The following is a 15,318-nucleotide window of genomic DNA, read 5'->3' on the forward strand; positions in this document are numbered from 1 at the left end:
ACGATAACAAAAAGATATCCAGCCTGTTACAAACCACCACATCCCAAATGTCTTCTACCATTGGGAAAATTTTATTTTTCATCGTCATAAACCACTCTAAGGAACATACTTTTTCTAAAGGTAGGTAAATTACTTTTGCTGGGAAACTTGATGTAATTAAAAGGCCTATATTCACGGCAAGAAAAAATAGATGTTATTTTGTGGACTTGATTTCATTAGGCGAAAAGATTTTGTACGATCGATTGAGAATGCAGTTGCGCATCCATAGCAAGGTTGGTGTGTCCAGGGTCTCAACCCTCCCCCCCCCCCCCGATATAGTACTAAATTAGTTTATAGGGAAGGAATCAATAACCTTCTGAAGATGTCGGTATTCTGGGCCATTAAAACCATCTTAAACCTGAACGGATCCCATACCGGGACAGCTATGGTTTTCAGGAGATATTTTAAATTATTATTTTCAACTATTGTTCTAATGTAAATATGCTTTTAATCAAAAATAATTTTTTAACAAAGCAATAACAGCGTAATACTGGAAATCGTCATTGACCCGGTCGAGTCACACCAGAAACAAATATTGAGACAAATATTTGACGGTTTTACTTTCTTTGATAAATTTGAAGCTTTTAAAATATGATTCTACCCATGTTTGATGTGCGTTTTGATTAATAAGGTATAAGCTTTTAGGCAACAAATCACAAGAACAATTTAAAAGAAAGTTTCGTGACTTATTTTGTTTTGTAATTTATTATTTTTGTAAAAAAAATAAATTCAGTTATTGTTGAAATTCTGTGTAAATAAGTTCATATGTCTTTCATATACTTATAGTAAATGTCGCTTAACCGTATGTTTTGGCCCAAGGGGAGGGAGTAACTCTAAATTTTTATCCAAACATAGGCTAGATCAAAGATAATAAAAATACCCCAAAATACATTTTTTCAGTATCCACAGAAAAAAAAAAAAAAGATACCACACTTTAAAAAGACACAAAAAATACCAGGTAAATATACCCCCATAAAATAACAGATCATACCTCAGCAGGAAAAAGTATGAATCGACATTTTCATACTTAATATAGTGTCACTGTAAGAGGAATTTCGAAATTTTCCGGTAATCGCTAAACATCATGAGAGTATATGTAACTACTCTGTTTTCTCCTTTAAAACAAATTATTAGATTGACATCAGCAGTTTGCAAAAATTTTACCAAAATAGTCCTAGTCTATGTAGGGCAAGCATTTCTAAGTAACCCCCAGGGGTTTTAGCCACGGCCTTAATTCTCTAAAATTATAATGAAACGGGAGATTCCCAATGCAATCAGAAGAATATGAAAACAACCTAGATGGACGATGGGCTACATTTAGTGCCTTTTGCAGATAAGCAACTAAAATAGTGTCGATAGGATGAATTTCAGCATTGATTATTTTGTAAGCTCATCCTTTCCCGGATAACAATGTAATATCTCTGCTTCCCTGGCCTCACTGTCTCAGAAAGTACACCATCATACGAATGATCACTTGCTATAATGATAATTATGCATGATTGCACAAAAAATCTGATTATATGTCTTTATACATGTATCTGTGTATTTAATCATAACGTTTGTTTTTTAATTGCCCATGTGGGTCCATGGTCGGTGCAATAAAATATTTTGAACTTATTGTCAAACTCTGAGGGAATGCCAATGCTAGATACAACACTATTGATTCTCGCTGAAAGCATCGATTGCCTCGGTTTTGTAATTCTCCTTTGTGTGTGTGTGTGGCGGGGGGAGGGGGGTACCCATGAAATATAGAAACTTTGCATTAAAAATCTGTAGCCAGCTTTCCAAAAGTGTTTTGTTTCAAAAGAATAACGCATTAGACTAGAGTTTTCAAACCTTTAACCGAACAGTTTCAAGTAAAATTTGAAGCGAGATATTTCAACGAGTAACTGGTCTAGGGCTACCAGTGTAAAGGAGAGAAGAATGTCATCTTTCAAATTTAATTTAGAAAGTTCACATAGTACTATACTAAACGTGTCATTAATATATAATCTATTCCAACATCGTGGATTCCTCAAAGCAGGATCTTTTCGATTGGTCAATCATTCTCGTCCTGAAATGCATGAACTATCTGTCATGAGACGTTAATCAATAATCAATAAATATTCTTAGACTACATGTACATACATTAAATGTTTCAGTGCAGGAAAATAAAGAACACAGCTTATCACGTTGCTATAGTTTGTTGTGTCCAAATAACAGCGAATGTCTAACAAATGGCACAGCAGCTGTTTGCAAGTGCTTTGACGGATATATCGGCAGCAAATGCATGTACAACCCTTGTTCCAGTAACCCCTGCCAGAACAATGCCACTTGTGTGACACATGGTAGTGCTTTCCTGTGTATCTGTACAGATGAATATACTGGAATACATTGCCAAGATGCTAGAATTTCATGTCCATCAAAGTTTTGCGAAAACGGAATTTGTAAGGTAAATAATGATTCTCAGAATAATAGATGTGAATGCTTCCCTGGTTTCACAGGTAGTAGTTGTGAGACGAACATTGATGAATGTGCAAGCAACCCATGTAAAAGTCAAAAATGTATTGATGGCATCAATAAATATTACTGCAGTTGTCAGAATTGTCAACATGGACTTTGCTTGTACAAAAATGGCAAACCTTTCTGTTGGTGTTTTCCTGGATATTACGGGTCTTACTGTAGTATCAACAGAGACGAATGTCTCAGTCAACCGTGCATTCATGGCACTTGTTCTGACGCTAGTGACGGATTCGAATGTACGTGTAGTCGTGGTTACACCGGGCGATTATGCGATCAATATATCAAAAAGGGTTGCCATAACAACCTATGCCTTCACGGAACATGTTTTGGATATGCCTCTAGGAAATCAAGATGCGCTTGTCCGACTGGATATTTTGGGGAATACTGTCAGCATAGTACGGATTGGTGTATGAACAAATGTCTTGGAATCTGTTTAATATCTACACGAACTTCAAACACGAACTCATGCATTGTAAAGTGCAAAGCTATGTGTGTACGATACAAGGAAGGCATATCAAAAACTATACATCACGAATTTATCAAATATATTTCTACCCAAAAGCCTTATTCAATAACAAACATATCCACTTCTTCCCATAAAACTTCAACAGTTCAATCAACTGCAGGAAGAAACGCTGTTCCAAATGATACCACAACTCGATTAAAAATTACAACCCCCACTACAGCACAACAAACTAATCTTCATGGGCAGGTACTAAATGTCGAAATGCTGTCTAAAATCACCAAACTTTCCCCGACAACATTGACTACAGAGAATAATACTACAGGAAGAAACGCTATTCCAAATGATACCACTGTTCGAATAAAATTAACAACCCCTACTACAGTACAGTCAACTGCGCTTCCTGGCCAAGTACTAAATGCCGAAATGCTGCATAAAACCACCAAATTTTTACCGACAACCTCGACTACAGAGCAGGAAATTTATTACTTACCCGATCGGATGCAAAGAACTACCAAAAGATTTCCAAAATTCTTAAGTACAGAAAAAACACGTCCTTATTTACCCGATAAGATAACAGGTGTTGAAATACTTTCAACAACCCAAATTTCAACGACTACCTCTAATTTATCTGAAAAACTAACCAGTGTTGAAAGGCTCCTTGAAACTTTAAAATATGTGACAACAGCAGAGTATCTTACCCCAAAAACCTCCTCGCCAAACGAATGTGAAAGAAACTGTCTCAACGGGAAATGCAAACAAATAAAAAGAAATTCTTTTTGCGAATGTAAAGACGGCTTCATTGGATTTTATTGTAACGAAATATGTCCGTGTATCCATGGTTACTGTCAAAAGAATAATGGTTTCTACAATTGTTCATGTGAACACAACTATGCTGGAGTACTTTGTGACAAGATCCTACCCAATGGCACATGTGACTCCACTAATTGCCAGCATGGGTATTGTCATCATGGATTGTGTGTTTGTAACAGACAGTACACAGGGTGGAACTGTGACGTGTACCTGAATGAAACTACTGACATATGTAATACCAGTCCCTGTCATGATGTAGCAGGTATGTATCACTTGTAAACAGCTCTTTCCTTTACAGAAGGAATACAGACGTAGCTCCATGAAAAGATATTGTAAACTTTCAATTGTAGTTTATCTTTTCATCTACTTTGGTAATTTAGGACCATCTTATTAGTTAAACCACTGACTATTGAGGATTTTACAGCAAGTAGTAAAGTTAACCACAGTGAATAGAATTGGTCTTCACCTGATTAACTTCCTTTGTTAACATTCGTCATATGATGGCTTGGTAATTTAATCAAAGGAAACCCAACTCTATTCCCTGAAGTTAACTATACCTATTTAGTAGAATACTTTGACAGAAGTTGTCTTTTTACAGTGGAATTAGTTAAAAAATTTAAGTTTTGCATGTGACGAATATTCGTCATAGAAAAATGCTACCATCACTAAACCTTACACATTTTAGCATCACCTGGGTCAGAAGTCTCCGTGTATTATAGAAAAAAGGTTTTGCTATTAACGACAGAAAACATGCAACTAAATTGTACCGAATTAGCATGTTTTAAGTTAAGTTTATCATGTGGACCGAATTTAGTAAAAGCGGATTTATTCTTCTTTGAACCGAAAAGATCACAAAAAATATAACTGTGGAGTAACAAGAAATGTATCTTAGTAATATAAACTCCTTGGAGATACGGTAGTTGGCACATGCCTCTGAAACATTGAAACACTGAAACTGTTTTAATGTGATATGGATTTCTGTGACTTATACCCAAGCAGTTCTAGAGGTTGTCTGGTAAGCTATTTTCTGCATAACTTGTACTCCAGCAATGCTAGAGGTTGTCTGGCAAGCTATTTTCTGACTTGGTGCCATCCTAACCTCTAGCATCTGACACGTTGAAAGCCACCGCAAATGTGAAATAGCTTTTTATGTGTTTTCAAATATTTTAATTCTTTTATTTACGTAAAAGAAATTTAACCTACCGGAAATCGAGCGATAAAAACCCTAAATATTTGGAAAATACATAGAAAACATTTGTAATGAAGACAGTTGTCAAAATGACGAGCAATTTTGAATTAGGTCACTAATTTTACGGCATACGATATATTTTTGACAAAACGAACTTAAAGTTGGTCAAGGCAATTCGTTGGTTAATTTGATATGTTTGTCTCGCAAATGTTAAAATCCGTAATTTTATCAACCGGAATTACACACTCAAAAACCTAAAGACCAAATATGAAGTTCATTTTAACTGCGTTTACAAAGGATTTCCAGGATTGCTGGATTTTCTCATCAGGTAGGTCATTTGTTTTTCTTCAGTTTAGTCTCCTTCCCCCGTGTTATGGTAAAGAAACTGTATAAAACGTTTTAAATGGTAAATAATTTACTATAATTCTGTCGATTTCAAAGAATGGCGGATCGAGCGTTATGACGTAGCGTACGGTGTTGGTGTCATTTTTGGTTACGTCGAAATCGGCAAAACTCGACCTATTTTTTATATTGCGACGTACATCGTTCTATAATTGTTACATGTAAAAAGAAGTGTGCTTAATTAATTTTGTTTACATGAAATAACACACACGACATGTTTTATAATTCAATTATCCGACTCGATATTAATTTTTCGCACGTCTTGGTCAATTGATAAGATCGGATTACTTCCAGAAATGGTAAAGAGTTTGGCATCAACCATTTAAAAATGAAGGAAATGATATCCTATGAGAAAAATGTTAGGAATTACGAAAACAAATTTCGTGATGCGAAAAAAAGTAAAACACCCTCACTAAAACAGAAAGCCAACAAACATACAAGCAAAAAGTCAGTAGCAACCCTCCCCCCTAGAAATCATCTTGTGAAAGCGTATAAAGTGAATCTTCCTATTTGGTTTTATATCTCTAATGTAGATGTATATGTTGATATTTCCGAATACTTGTACTTGTACTTCGGAATTTTATAAGGTCTGTTACTAAACATTTCGAGAAAACAAAACCTTGGCAATTCTCCCTCTTTGAGAAAATTTGAGAGCGAAATCTCCCGTTTTTATTATACGACGAAAAAACTTGCGGTCGTATAATGTTATATATTGTGGCGCAGTCGTCGTCGGCGGCATGGTCTGGGGACACTTCATTTCCGTGCGATAACTTTAGTTGTGGTTGACAAATTGTTCTGTAATGTTGATATGATTTTACCAACAACTAAGAAGATTCCTATTTAATTTGGACTTTGTTGCCCCTGTCGCTTTAGAAAAAGGGGCCAACAAGTGTAAAAATACGTATTATATTAAAACCCATGTAGTTTTTTTCTATCTTAAATATTCTATTTTTAATGTGTTCTTTATTTAATTCGACTTAAAATGTACAGCAGATTTTGTGTGTTTTGGACCGTTTTCAAGTTATAGGGGGGTCAAAGTTGGGCAACGCCTTAAAACATTTTCATAACTTTTATTTGGTCCGGTTTCGATTTTTTTTTATTTCATTGAATTCTTCATTGGATTCCTCATTAATAATCCTGCCTGCATTTTTCAATCAAATTCCGGATATCTCATACGGTTTTCGAGTTATAAGGGGTCAAAAAGCCCACACCAGAATAAATCATTTTTTTGTTTTGTTTTTGGTCCGATTTGAAAATTTTTTGTTGCAATATTTGAACAGCTGATCATATCTTATAGCTAAAATAATTGTCAAGAGGTAATTAGACGATCATGAAATACGTTGATTTTACAATATTTCACTAGCAAATGTGCAAGCGCGTGTCTACACATTTCAAAATACTTTGATGCAGGCACGGTGATCCCGATTTCACCAAGACATCATTGCATATGAACAGACAGGAGTGCGCGGGGGGGGGGGGTTCTTGTTCCTGTTTTCTTTTCAACACTTCTTTCATTATTTTATCAGATTCGCTAAAATCGCACTTTTTATTCATTACATCCACAGTCGTAATAATTTAATCTAGTATCGTAACTTTTCAATACTGTTTGTTGTTTTTAAAATTGACGTTAAAAGAGTTTTTACGTCGCAAAAAAAGAACGTCACTTTGGAAACGTCAAAAATGCCATTTTTGTTAGACATATATATATATAAAGTCTAAAGGAATCTGCCAACCAGCAAACTTAATGGGTATCGGATCGTCCAGTCATGACGATGCAGCACAAACAAAAATAATTATATAAGTCTAAAGGATTATATATATATATATATATATATAACCCATTTGTTAAGCAAAAGAAAAAAATGAAATGATAAAACCATAGAGGAGGATGAATACATTTTTAAGTATATGAAGAAATCGACTCAACACCATTTGCGTTTTTGAACAATTCGTTCGAATTTCGCATGGTGTAGGCGTGAATAAATCAAATATACAAATTTTAGATGTTGTGACATTTTGGTGAGACACAGACAAAATGCTGCGCTCATATACATGTTCAACCAAGTACCATTATTTTTAGAATATACTATCAGCAGCATATATACCTGTAAAATTCAAAATTTCATTGTTATTAGTTCACTCAAAGCTAACGAAAAAAATTTTTTTGATAAAGACTGTGTAGCACGCAACGTGTAGAAAACGTCGGGAAAAAGACAACTTGACATCACAACATACGTGCGTATTTATCAACTATTAGACAATAAAACCCATTATTTTTTTAGAATAAACATGATATTCTGAATATTTATACAGTCCTTTAAGCGTGAATATACTTTGGTAAAAATAATATTCGTTATTATATTTTACAACCGTAAGCAAGAAAGTAGCCAATGGCCAACGTCGAAAAAATTAAGATTTGTGACATAATTGAAATACGGACAAAAAGGCTTTTAACAAAAAGATTGATTGAACATTTTATATATAAGTTCATTGGGGTTATGTAATAAATTGTCAATATAGTTAATAAAAGTCCCGATAAAAAAAGTTGTTCGCATAACTTAAAAAAAAGTCTAACATTTTGTCTTGAAATCGGTTTCTTTCCATTTTTACAATGTCCACATCAAGCGGAAGATATTTGTGATATTGTAATACGCTTTGATCTAATCATTACGTGTCGTCATGAAAAATATGACATCGTCTGCAGCACAAACTGCTCTTTGAAAAAAAGTTGGTTTTATCAAAATACGCCGAGAAACAACTTAGATATATTGGTGACATGAGAAGCAAGCATTTCTTAATGTTACCCGTCCACATATGAAAATGGACGGTCTTGTGATCGAATAATGCTCTCCCTCCACAATTAACGGCATCTTTCAAAGATTTATGATTGTAATCCTAAAACAACAACCATTTTCGAACATTTTAATATCTATATTGCATTTGATAACTCCACATTCTAATAGCAATATTTCGGTTTTCGTAATCAGCCCCGGTTCAATCGAATGTGACACTAAAAACGTACGCAACGTCTATGCAATATGGCGCTCGAAAGTAAGAGGTTGGGGTATGGAGGAAATAATTTCCAACCCTTACCTTGTAGGAGTAGCTATGACTATGAACGGTCCCGACAACAAGAATTATAGAATCTACGGTAACAAAGCGATGACACTTTCAAAATATATAAACTACAGACATAAAATCACTAATTTTAAAGTAATTTTTTTCACCACATTTTTATTTCTAAATTTTCAACCAAAGAAAAGAGGACGAGTTAGTATTTTTATTTCTCGCATGACAAGTCTTTCCACCATCATTCAACGTAATAAAAATCCTTTGAATCCTTTTCATCCTTTGAATACAATTCGAATTTTCTAGGAAAAACGTCCCTTGATTGAGCTTAATGGGAATTCCGTTGTTATATAGTTTAATAGATGTATAATGTGTGTTATCTACTGACTATTTAAATTTTTTTTTTGAAATTCATATAAAATTTTATATTGCTGGGGGTTTGCCTATTTATAACTATTTCCCAGAACATGTTATATTCCACTCCATTGTACTGGCAGTGAGGTGCATGTTTAGTTTGATCTCATTTTTCTCCTTTTCTCACAGATTCAAACCATAGTTCAACATCCTCGGGACTAGTAATAACAGCCATAACCCTTGTCATTGGAACAATCTTTTTTAGCATCTTGTTGGTATATGCAGTCTGTTCTTCCAACAGGTAAGTTGTTTCCACAAGTTTCAAAGACGGTACACCTGGAGAGATTCCTCATACTTTGTAAAAATAATTCCAAATCATCTCCCAAATATACTGAAGATGTTTTTTTTTTATCGGCATCATATTTGTCTAGTGTGGTGGAGGCGTTTTTCAACTAACAGTCGGCATTCCAACGAGAGCAAATTGTGCTCCTCTACTTGCTGACCTATTCCTTCAGTCTTATGAGGCTGACTTTATAGCAGATATGATCTAAAGGAAGGAACATCTCAGTTTCCGCTATATATAACGTATTATCATTAAACAATCCCAGTTTCGGGGATTCAATACATCGCATCTACCCCAAAGAACTTGAGATAAAGATTACTACAGACACTGTGAAGTCAGCCTCTTATCTTAACCTACACTTAAGAGATTGATGGTAAAGAAAAACTACTGATCAAACTATACGACAAACGCGATGACTTTTCATTACGTATTGTCAACTTTCCTTTAATCTGTGGCAACATCCCTTTAGCATCTGTGTATAGAGTGTTCATATCACAACCCATGTGATACCGGAGCTTGCCATAAATACGCGAACTTCTTGTCTTTCGCTAGACTTCTTACAATTAGGCCTCTGGAACCGGGTTATGTTGCTACAAGATTAAAATCATCACTAAAGAAATTTTATGGTTGTCATCATGAACTCGTGAGTCGTTACGGTGTATCCGTCTGCACCATGAAGGCCGATTTGTTCAGCGTGTCCTAGTTTTCCTTTCCTCTTTTGTCTACCCTGGCCTTGACTTCTTATGAGCAACTCGGCGAATTTTCTTGAAAAGCAGAGGACGCTTAAACTACCAGTGCACCTGGTACATGCTCCCAGATTTTATTGGAGTCCAAGTGGCTCATTTACTTTAGTTACTTTGTATGTATCATTTTATGTTCTTTGTTGTGTTTGTCTGTTTTCCATGCCTGGTCTTTGTTTCTGGATTACATTCTTTTGATTCCCGCTAGAATCTTTGTTCCCTTGATTACTCTTTCAGATGACATTTTCGTAAACCACAATAGTTTTCTCATGCCACAAACAGTAATTAATAGATTTAAGTGTATCCAATGATTTTTTTTAATAATATTCACATTTTAATTCACTTCTTTTGTTCAATAAATCCACTGGGAAATTAGTGTATGGAAAACTGAGGTATTTCTATTTGTGTATCAAGTAAATTGTTAAAAATTAGCATTATTGCAATTTAATCATTTTAAACCAACATGCAATATAACTTGGGATAACAAATATATTGTCTTACTTCAGTTTTGCTAAAAAAAAGTTTGCAGTTTGAGGTTTATTGGGTTTACAATGTATGCATTTTCCAATATGTAGTTATTGAAAAAATGAAAAGCCATTTATGAAAGTATAAATTGTAATTTTCATTAAATATAAGAATCCCTGCACTTCAATATGGCATAAAAATTAATTGTATTTTTTTTTGTCTTTTTACTTTCAGAGGAAGTTTCAGCTTTAAGAACTACAAGCCACCAGAAAAGTATCCAAGGCTTATCAGTTCACATGATATATTCAAAGAACATAGGTGGGCATATATCAGGGTGTCCATTTCATTGTCTGACATAGTTTTTAAAGAATCCAATGTCTCCGAGTTGAATTTCCTGGATACTTAGCACTTGATCCTTAAAGTGTTCTGGGTGTCCATTTCATTGCCTCATATAGTTATATAAAAGGATCCAGAATCTTTGCTTTATGTTGAATTGCTGAGTTCTAGATGAATTTCATATTGTACATGTACTGTACACATTTCAAACTCTTTCAAAATTAAAATTCAACTACAAGAACTTTAAGAATAATAGAAATATTACAACATGTAGCAGCACATAAAAGATTTAAGTTGAAAAAAATTCTTTAATTTCTTTGATTGTTCTGGTTGTACCATGTAGATTTAGAATTGACCAACTGGTAACAGAGGAGCACTAACAAAATAATCTGCAGAAACATAATTTAAACTTGTTGTTTTTTTAACTAGTTTCACAGAATGATATTATCTCCTTACTTATCTTACATTAATTGGCAAGATAGTACAACAGGTATATTTTCACCAATTTATATGTGTATAAATGTTTTGCCATGATAACCTTTTTGTTTTTTTTTGTTTTTTTTTCACTCAATATTTCAAGAGAGTCACTTTAAATACACAATTTGAAACAGTCTATTTCTGATGAAGCTCAAAATCCCATCCATCTGACATCTGTTGGAATCAACTTACTAAACAATCCAATAATGCTTTAGAACAAACATGTCACAGAAACATTTGGTATATTTAACAACATCCAAGACTCCATATATATGGAGTTGAAACAGGAAAAAGTGAAGCTTAGTAAAATCTCATTATGGGAAATGGGACCAAAATGATTCATGGGGACTTAAAAGGACAAACGTAGCTTATATTTATATTATCTTATCTATATAGATAGCAGTGTTTTATGGAATGTTCTCAGGGAAATAAATTTCGATAATTCACACTGTGAAATAAATTCGGTAATTTCACTCTAGGACTTTCTCCCGCCAAAACATCACAACTTTGAAATCAATCCGCTGTTCACAAAATTTGAAATTTATGTTGAAAATAGCAACAAATAATCGAGGACCTCTATATAATAAATAGGATAATCAACTGGTTTTCGTGAATAACCAAAATATGATCACTGGTGCCAAGAACGCAGTAAGATTTAACTTGTGATATTATTTTGGTTATTCACTCCTTCCAGTTAATTATCCTATTATTATCTATTGTTGTAATGACTTGAAATTTGATACATCTACTATTACTGACATAGAGAATGTTTGTTTTTGTGAATAGTGTGCTTACACTAGTACTTTAAAATTTGCTGAACATTTAGTACATGTACTTTATGATGTCCTGTCAAAAAAAAAAAAAAAAAAAAAAGAAAGAAAAAAAGTGATTTGTAGAGAATTAAAGGGTTTCTTCAACTGATTCTGTTTTAACATAGTAGGTAGGCAATATTGTTTCCAAAAATATAAACCTTAATGAAATTATTTAATAAAGATATCTTTCATGTAAATACACAAATCTCTTGTAAGAATTGTCAATTATTTATAGAATTCATGCTCTGTTTCATCCTTCTTAATGTTGTTCTTATATCCCTTCTCAAAGTCTTTGGATAGAACTATATATCTGTTTTCTCTAACAGCTTGCATACCAGCCTGCAAAATTAATAATGAAAAGCTGATATATTGGGCAAAGAAGATTAAATAAATAAAAAAAAATAAATAAAGATGCTCACTTAAGCATTTTCCCACATCCGTCCCCAGAAAACCATATGGTCAAAAGAGAAAGTTTCTCTAAATATACCAAGTGGCATTAATAAGTAGTTGCAGAGAAAACGGTCCCCCTTAATTGACAGTCAATGTTTTGCATCAGGAAACTTAAGAAGTCATCAAAAAAAAAATGCAAAACAGAAGGTGCACAATGATATCATGGGATGAAGAATGCATGCAAGTTTCTATAAATTACATTTAGTTGTTTCAGGTGAGCTATGGATGGAGACAGAATGACAAACAGATGAACATTATTATCACTTTACACCACCTGCTGGGTATAATACATAAAAGATGATTAAAAGCACATGACAGACCTGTCCTTCATTTTTTCTCAGTGTTTATATCCTATTACTTTGAAACAAAACAAAAAAAAAATAATAATAATAACAATAAAATCAAAAGGTTTTTTTTCTTCTTGCAATCAGGAACCCCTTGAAGTATACTACAGTATCAAGTCTGTATCATTTTGTTCCTATTTTCTATTAATTCCATTCTGTCAAAGCTAAATTTACAAAAGTATTGGATAAAGAAGATTAGTGACAACAGGTTCACAATTTTTTCTTGGAGAGGGCTCCAAAGCTACTTTGGAAAAATATGAAGAAGTGACTTCTCTTTCAGAGAGACACAGAAAGAAGTGAAGAAAAGTTTATTACATGTACACGTGTCATTCACAACAGTTATTTTATTGATTATATAGGATATATGATGTTACATGCATGTACAGAAGCATTCCTTCAGATGTTTGCTATCTTTTATTGAGATAAATGTTACTGTCCTTTAAGCTACATGTGAAAGTTGCTAAATATTTCGGAAAAAATCAAATCAGCATTCTGATTGAATCAATGATGAACTGAATTGTATATACATGAGTTTGAGTGACTGTACATCTACCATCCCCAATTTCCAAATTTACTGCAGCAAAGAATTGTGTGTGATCTCTTGATATTTGTATCATGAGAATGTAATATAATCATTACAACATTACCCCAATCATCAGAAATTAATACCTTAGTACAGAAAGTATCAAAAGCCTTGAATTCAAGAACAGATATAAATTTTATTCCAATTACATCAAAAGCTTTTAGTGCTTAATATGAACAATGAAACAATGCGAATGCATCTTGTTTTGTGATATTACCTCTTGGCAGATAGCATTAATATCAGCACCACTGATTTTATCTGGTCTGGCCACATAGTCCTCTAAATCAACCTCCTCACTCAGGTTCATCTTTGAGGTAATTGTTGAAAAAATAAGACGTTTCTGTCGTCGATCAGGCATAGGGAATTCTATTTTTCTGTCTAATCGACCAGGACGTAACAAGGCTGGATCTAAGGTATCAGCTCTGTTTGTTGCCATTATAACCTGATTTAAAGAACAATATTGAAATATTTTTTTTTAAGTATAAAGAAAAGATTTATAAATAGTAAAATACAAATTTGAAAAGAAAAATCTAATCAGGTCAGATAATACTTGAAAACTTCTATGCATTATTTATATTTTCCACTGTATTGTGTTTAAAAAGGCCATTAACATATTTTTATAATATTCAAAATGTGATGAAAAAAAGAACACCTATCACAAAATACTGTTTTGAAACAATAGCATTAAGTACAGTAGTCCCTCTATATGTGGCCACCCATACAGCATCCAAATCTGGCCACATAACAGAGGTAGCCTTTCATGAAAGGTTTGGCTAATGGAGGATTTTTAAAGTATTTTCTGCATTTCATTGTACATGCATATATTTGCTGCTTCTGTTATATATATATTATTAGGTGCTAGTATACAATTTATATAGTCTAATTTCATATTTTGCATGTACTGGTATATCTAATGCATTTTCTTAAGTAAAATGATAATTAAAGGGGAAGACCATGTTATTGTGCAAGTCATAAATATCGAAACTAATCTGTTAAATATTCATGAAAATTAAATTGAAACAAATTAATTTCCTTTTCTTAATTAATAAATCGAGATTTATAATTAGGAAATATGAATTTCCCATGCCTATGGATGCCACCATGATCGGTTGAACTGTGACGTCACGAAGTCGGTTTGTAAAGTGAAAGTAAATAGGGAATTGATTACGATGTCCGAAGAAATCGCAAATTTGGGACTGCTCCCCTATAATTTCAACCCAAAATAAATAGAAGAAGAGAATGAGGCACAACATGTATAAGCAAATGTCAGACATAATTGACAACAACGGGATTTGCAGCCAGATGACTAGTATTTGTAAGGAAAATTTTATGGCTACTCCCGAAGAATGTTCGTGTATTAATGTTATCATTTGTGCAATCGTAAGCTTGACAAGTCATCGTGTTTTGGTGATTAGATAAACATGATCGTAGAAATATTTATGGAATATTCTTTGTTTATATATTAAATGCAGTATTTGTATCAGTACCTAACTGACTTAGTGATGTCACGAGCCAATTGGAAGCTATTGGTAAAAATCAATAAAATCTGGCTATGATCTTCCTTCAGATAGGAGAGTTCTGCAAGATGGCTATCCACTTATATTTCAAGGATTTAGAACTTTGCATAGCCTTGAGCATTTTATTTTCGCGCATTTTGCATTAAAGTTACTTATTTTTGTTTATGTGGGTATGATTTATCATAAGAGCCCAACTTAATTCAAAGGTTGTCTTTCCCTTTAATTATTGAATAAATATTTGTTTATTTTTGGGACTATATAAAGTAAATATTTTTTTTTCTAGCATGACGCCAGCTTGAATTTTCAAACCCACTGAGCTTGGACTCTTACATTGTAAAATGATTTGATTACAATATATTGTACAATATATTGATTATATTCATAATATATTCATAAACTACAATCACCTTTGCCAATCAA

The 15,318-nt window shown here is 33.3% G+C and overlaps 2 protein-coding genes across 4 annotated transcripts in view; one reads left to right on the forward strand and one right to left on the reverse strand.

Annotated features, from left to right (window-relative positions):
• Positions 1 to 12,784, forward strand: LOC148626331 (uncharacterized). 3 transcript variants are annotated; one of them, XM_088570220.1, is made up of 5 exons: positions 1 to 120; positions 2,181 to 4,079; positions 9,021 to 9,132; positions 10,614 to 10,697; positions 12,660 to 12,784. In XM_088570220.1, the coding sequence occupies exons 1-5, from the start codon at positions 48 to 50 to the stop codon at positions 12,670 to 12,672; spliced, it is 2,181 nt and encodes a 726-aa protein (XP_088426346.1). In that variant the 5' UTR covers positions 1 to 47; the 3' UTR covers positions 12,673 to 12,784. The 3 variants fall into 3 exon arrangements, with proteins under 3 accessions (XP_088426346.1, XP_088426347.1, XP_088426344.1); XM_088570221.1 differs by having other exon boundaries at positions 12,669 to 12,784; XM_088570218.1 differs by having other exon boundaries at positions 10,614 to 12,784.
• Positions 12,163 to 15,318, reverse strand: part of LOC148626332 (26S proteasome regulatory subunit 6B) — a 17,423-nt gene continuing 14,267 nt past the window's right edge. The window contains exons 8-9 of the mRNA XM_088570226.1: positions 13,599 to 13,823; positions 12,163 to 12,343 (exon numbers count right to left, since the gene is read on the reverse strand). Of these exons, the coding sequence (XP_088426352.1) occupies positions 12,230 to 12,343; positions 13,599 to 13,823 (339 nt within the window). The 3' untranslated portion in view covers positions 12,163 to 12,229. The remainder of the gene's footprint in view (positions 12,344 to 13,598; positions 13,824 to 15,318) is intronic.

This window comes from Perna viridis, chromosome 2 (genome assembly GCF_037379345.1).
Source record: "Perna viridis isolate PV_CMFRI_1.1 ecotype Kerala chromosome 2, ASM3737934v1, whole genome shotgun sequence".
Taxonomy (NCBI): domain Eukaryota; kingdom Metazoa; phylum Mollusca; class Bivalvia; order Mytilida; family Mytilidae; genus Perna; species Perna viridis.

Coding starts and splice junctions, on each gene's coding strand:
- LOC148626331 (XM_088570218.1), top strand. CDS start 48: ATGTCTTCTACCATTGGGAAAATTTTATTTTTCATCGTCATAAACCAC. Junction 4,080..9,020: donor TCCCTGTCATGATGTAGCAG/GTATGTATCACT, acceptor CTTTTCTCACAG/ATTCAAACCATAGTTCAACA. Junction 9,133..10,613: donor GCAGTCTGTTCTTCCAACAG/GTAAGTTGTTTC, acceptor TTTTACTTTCAG/AGGAAGTTTCAGCTTTAAGA.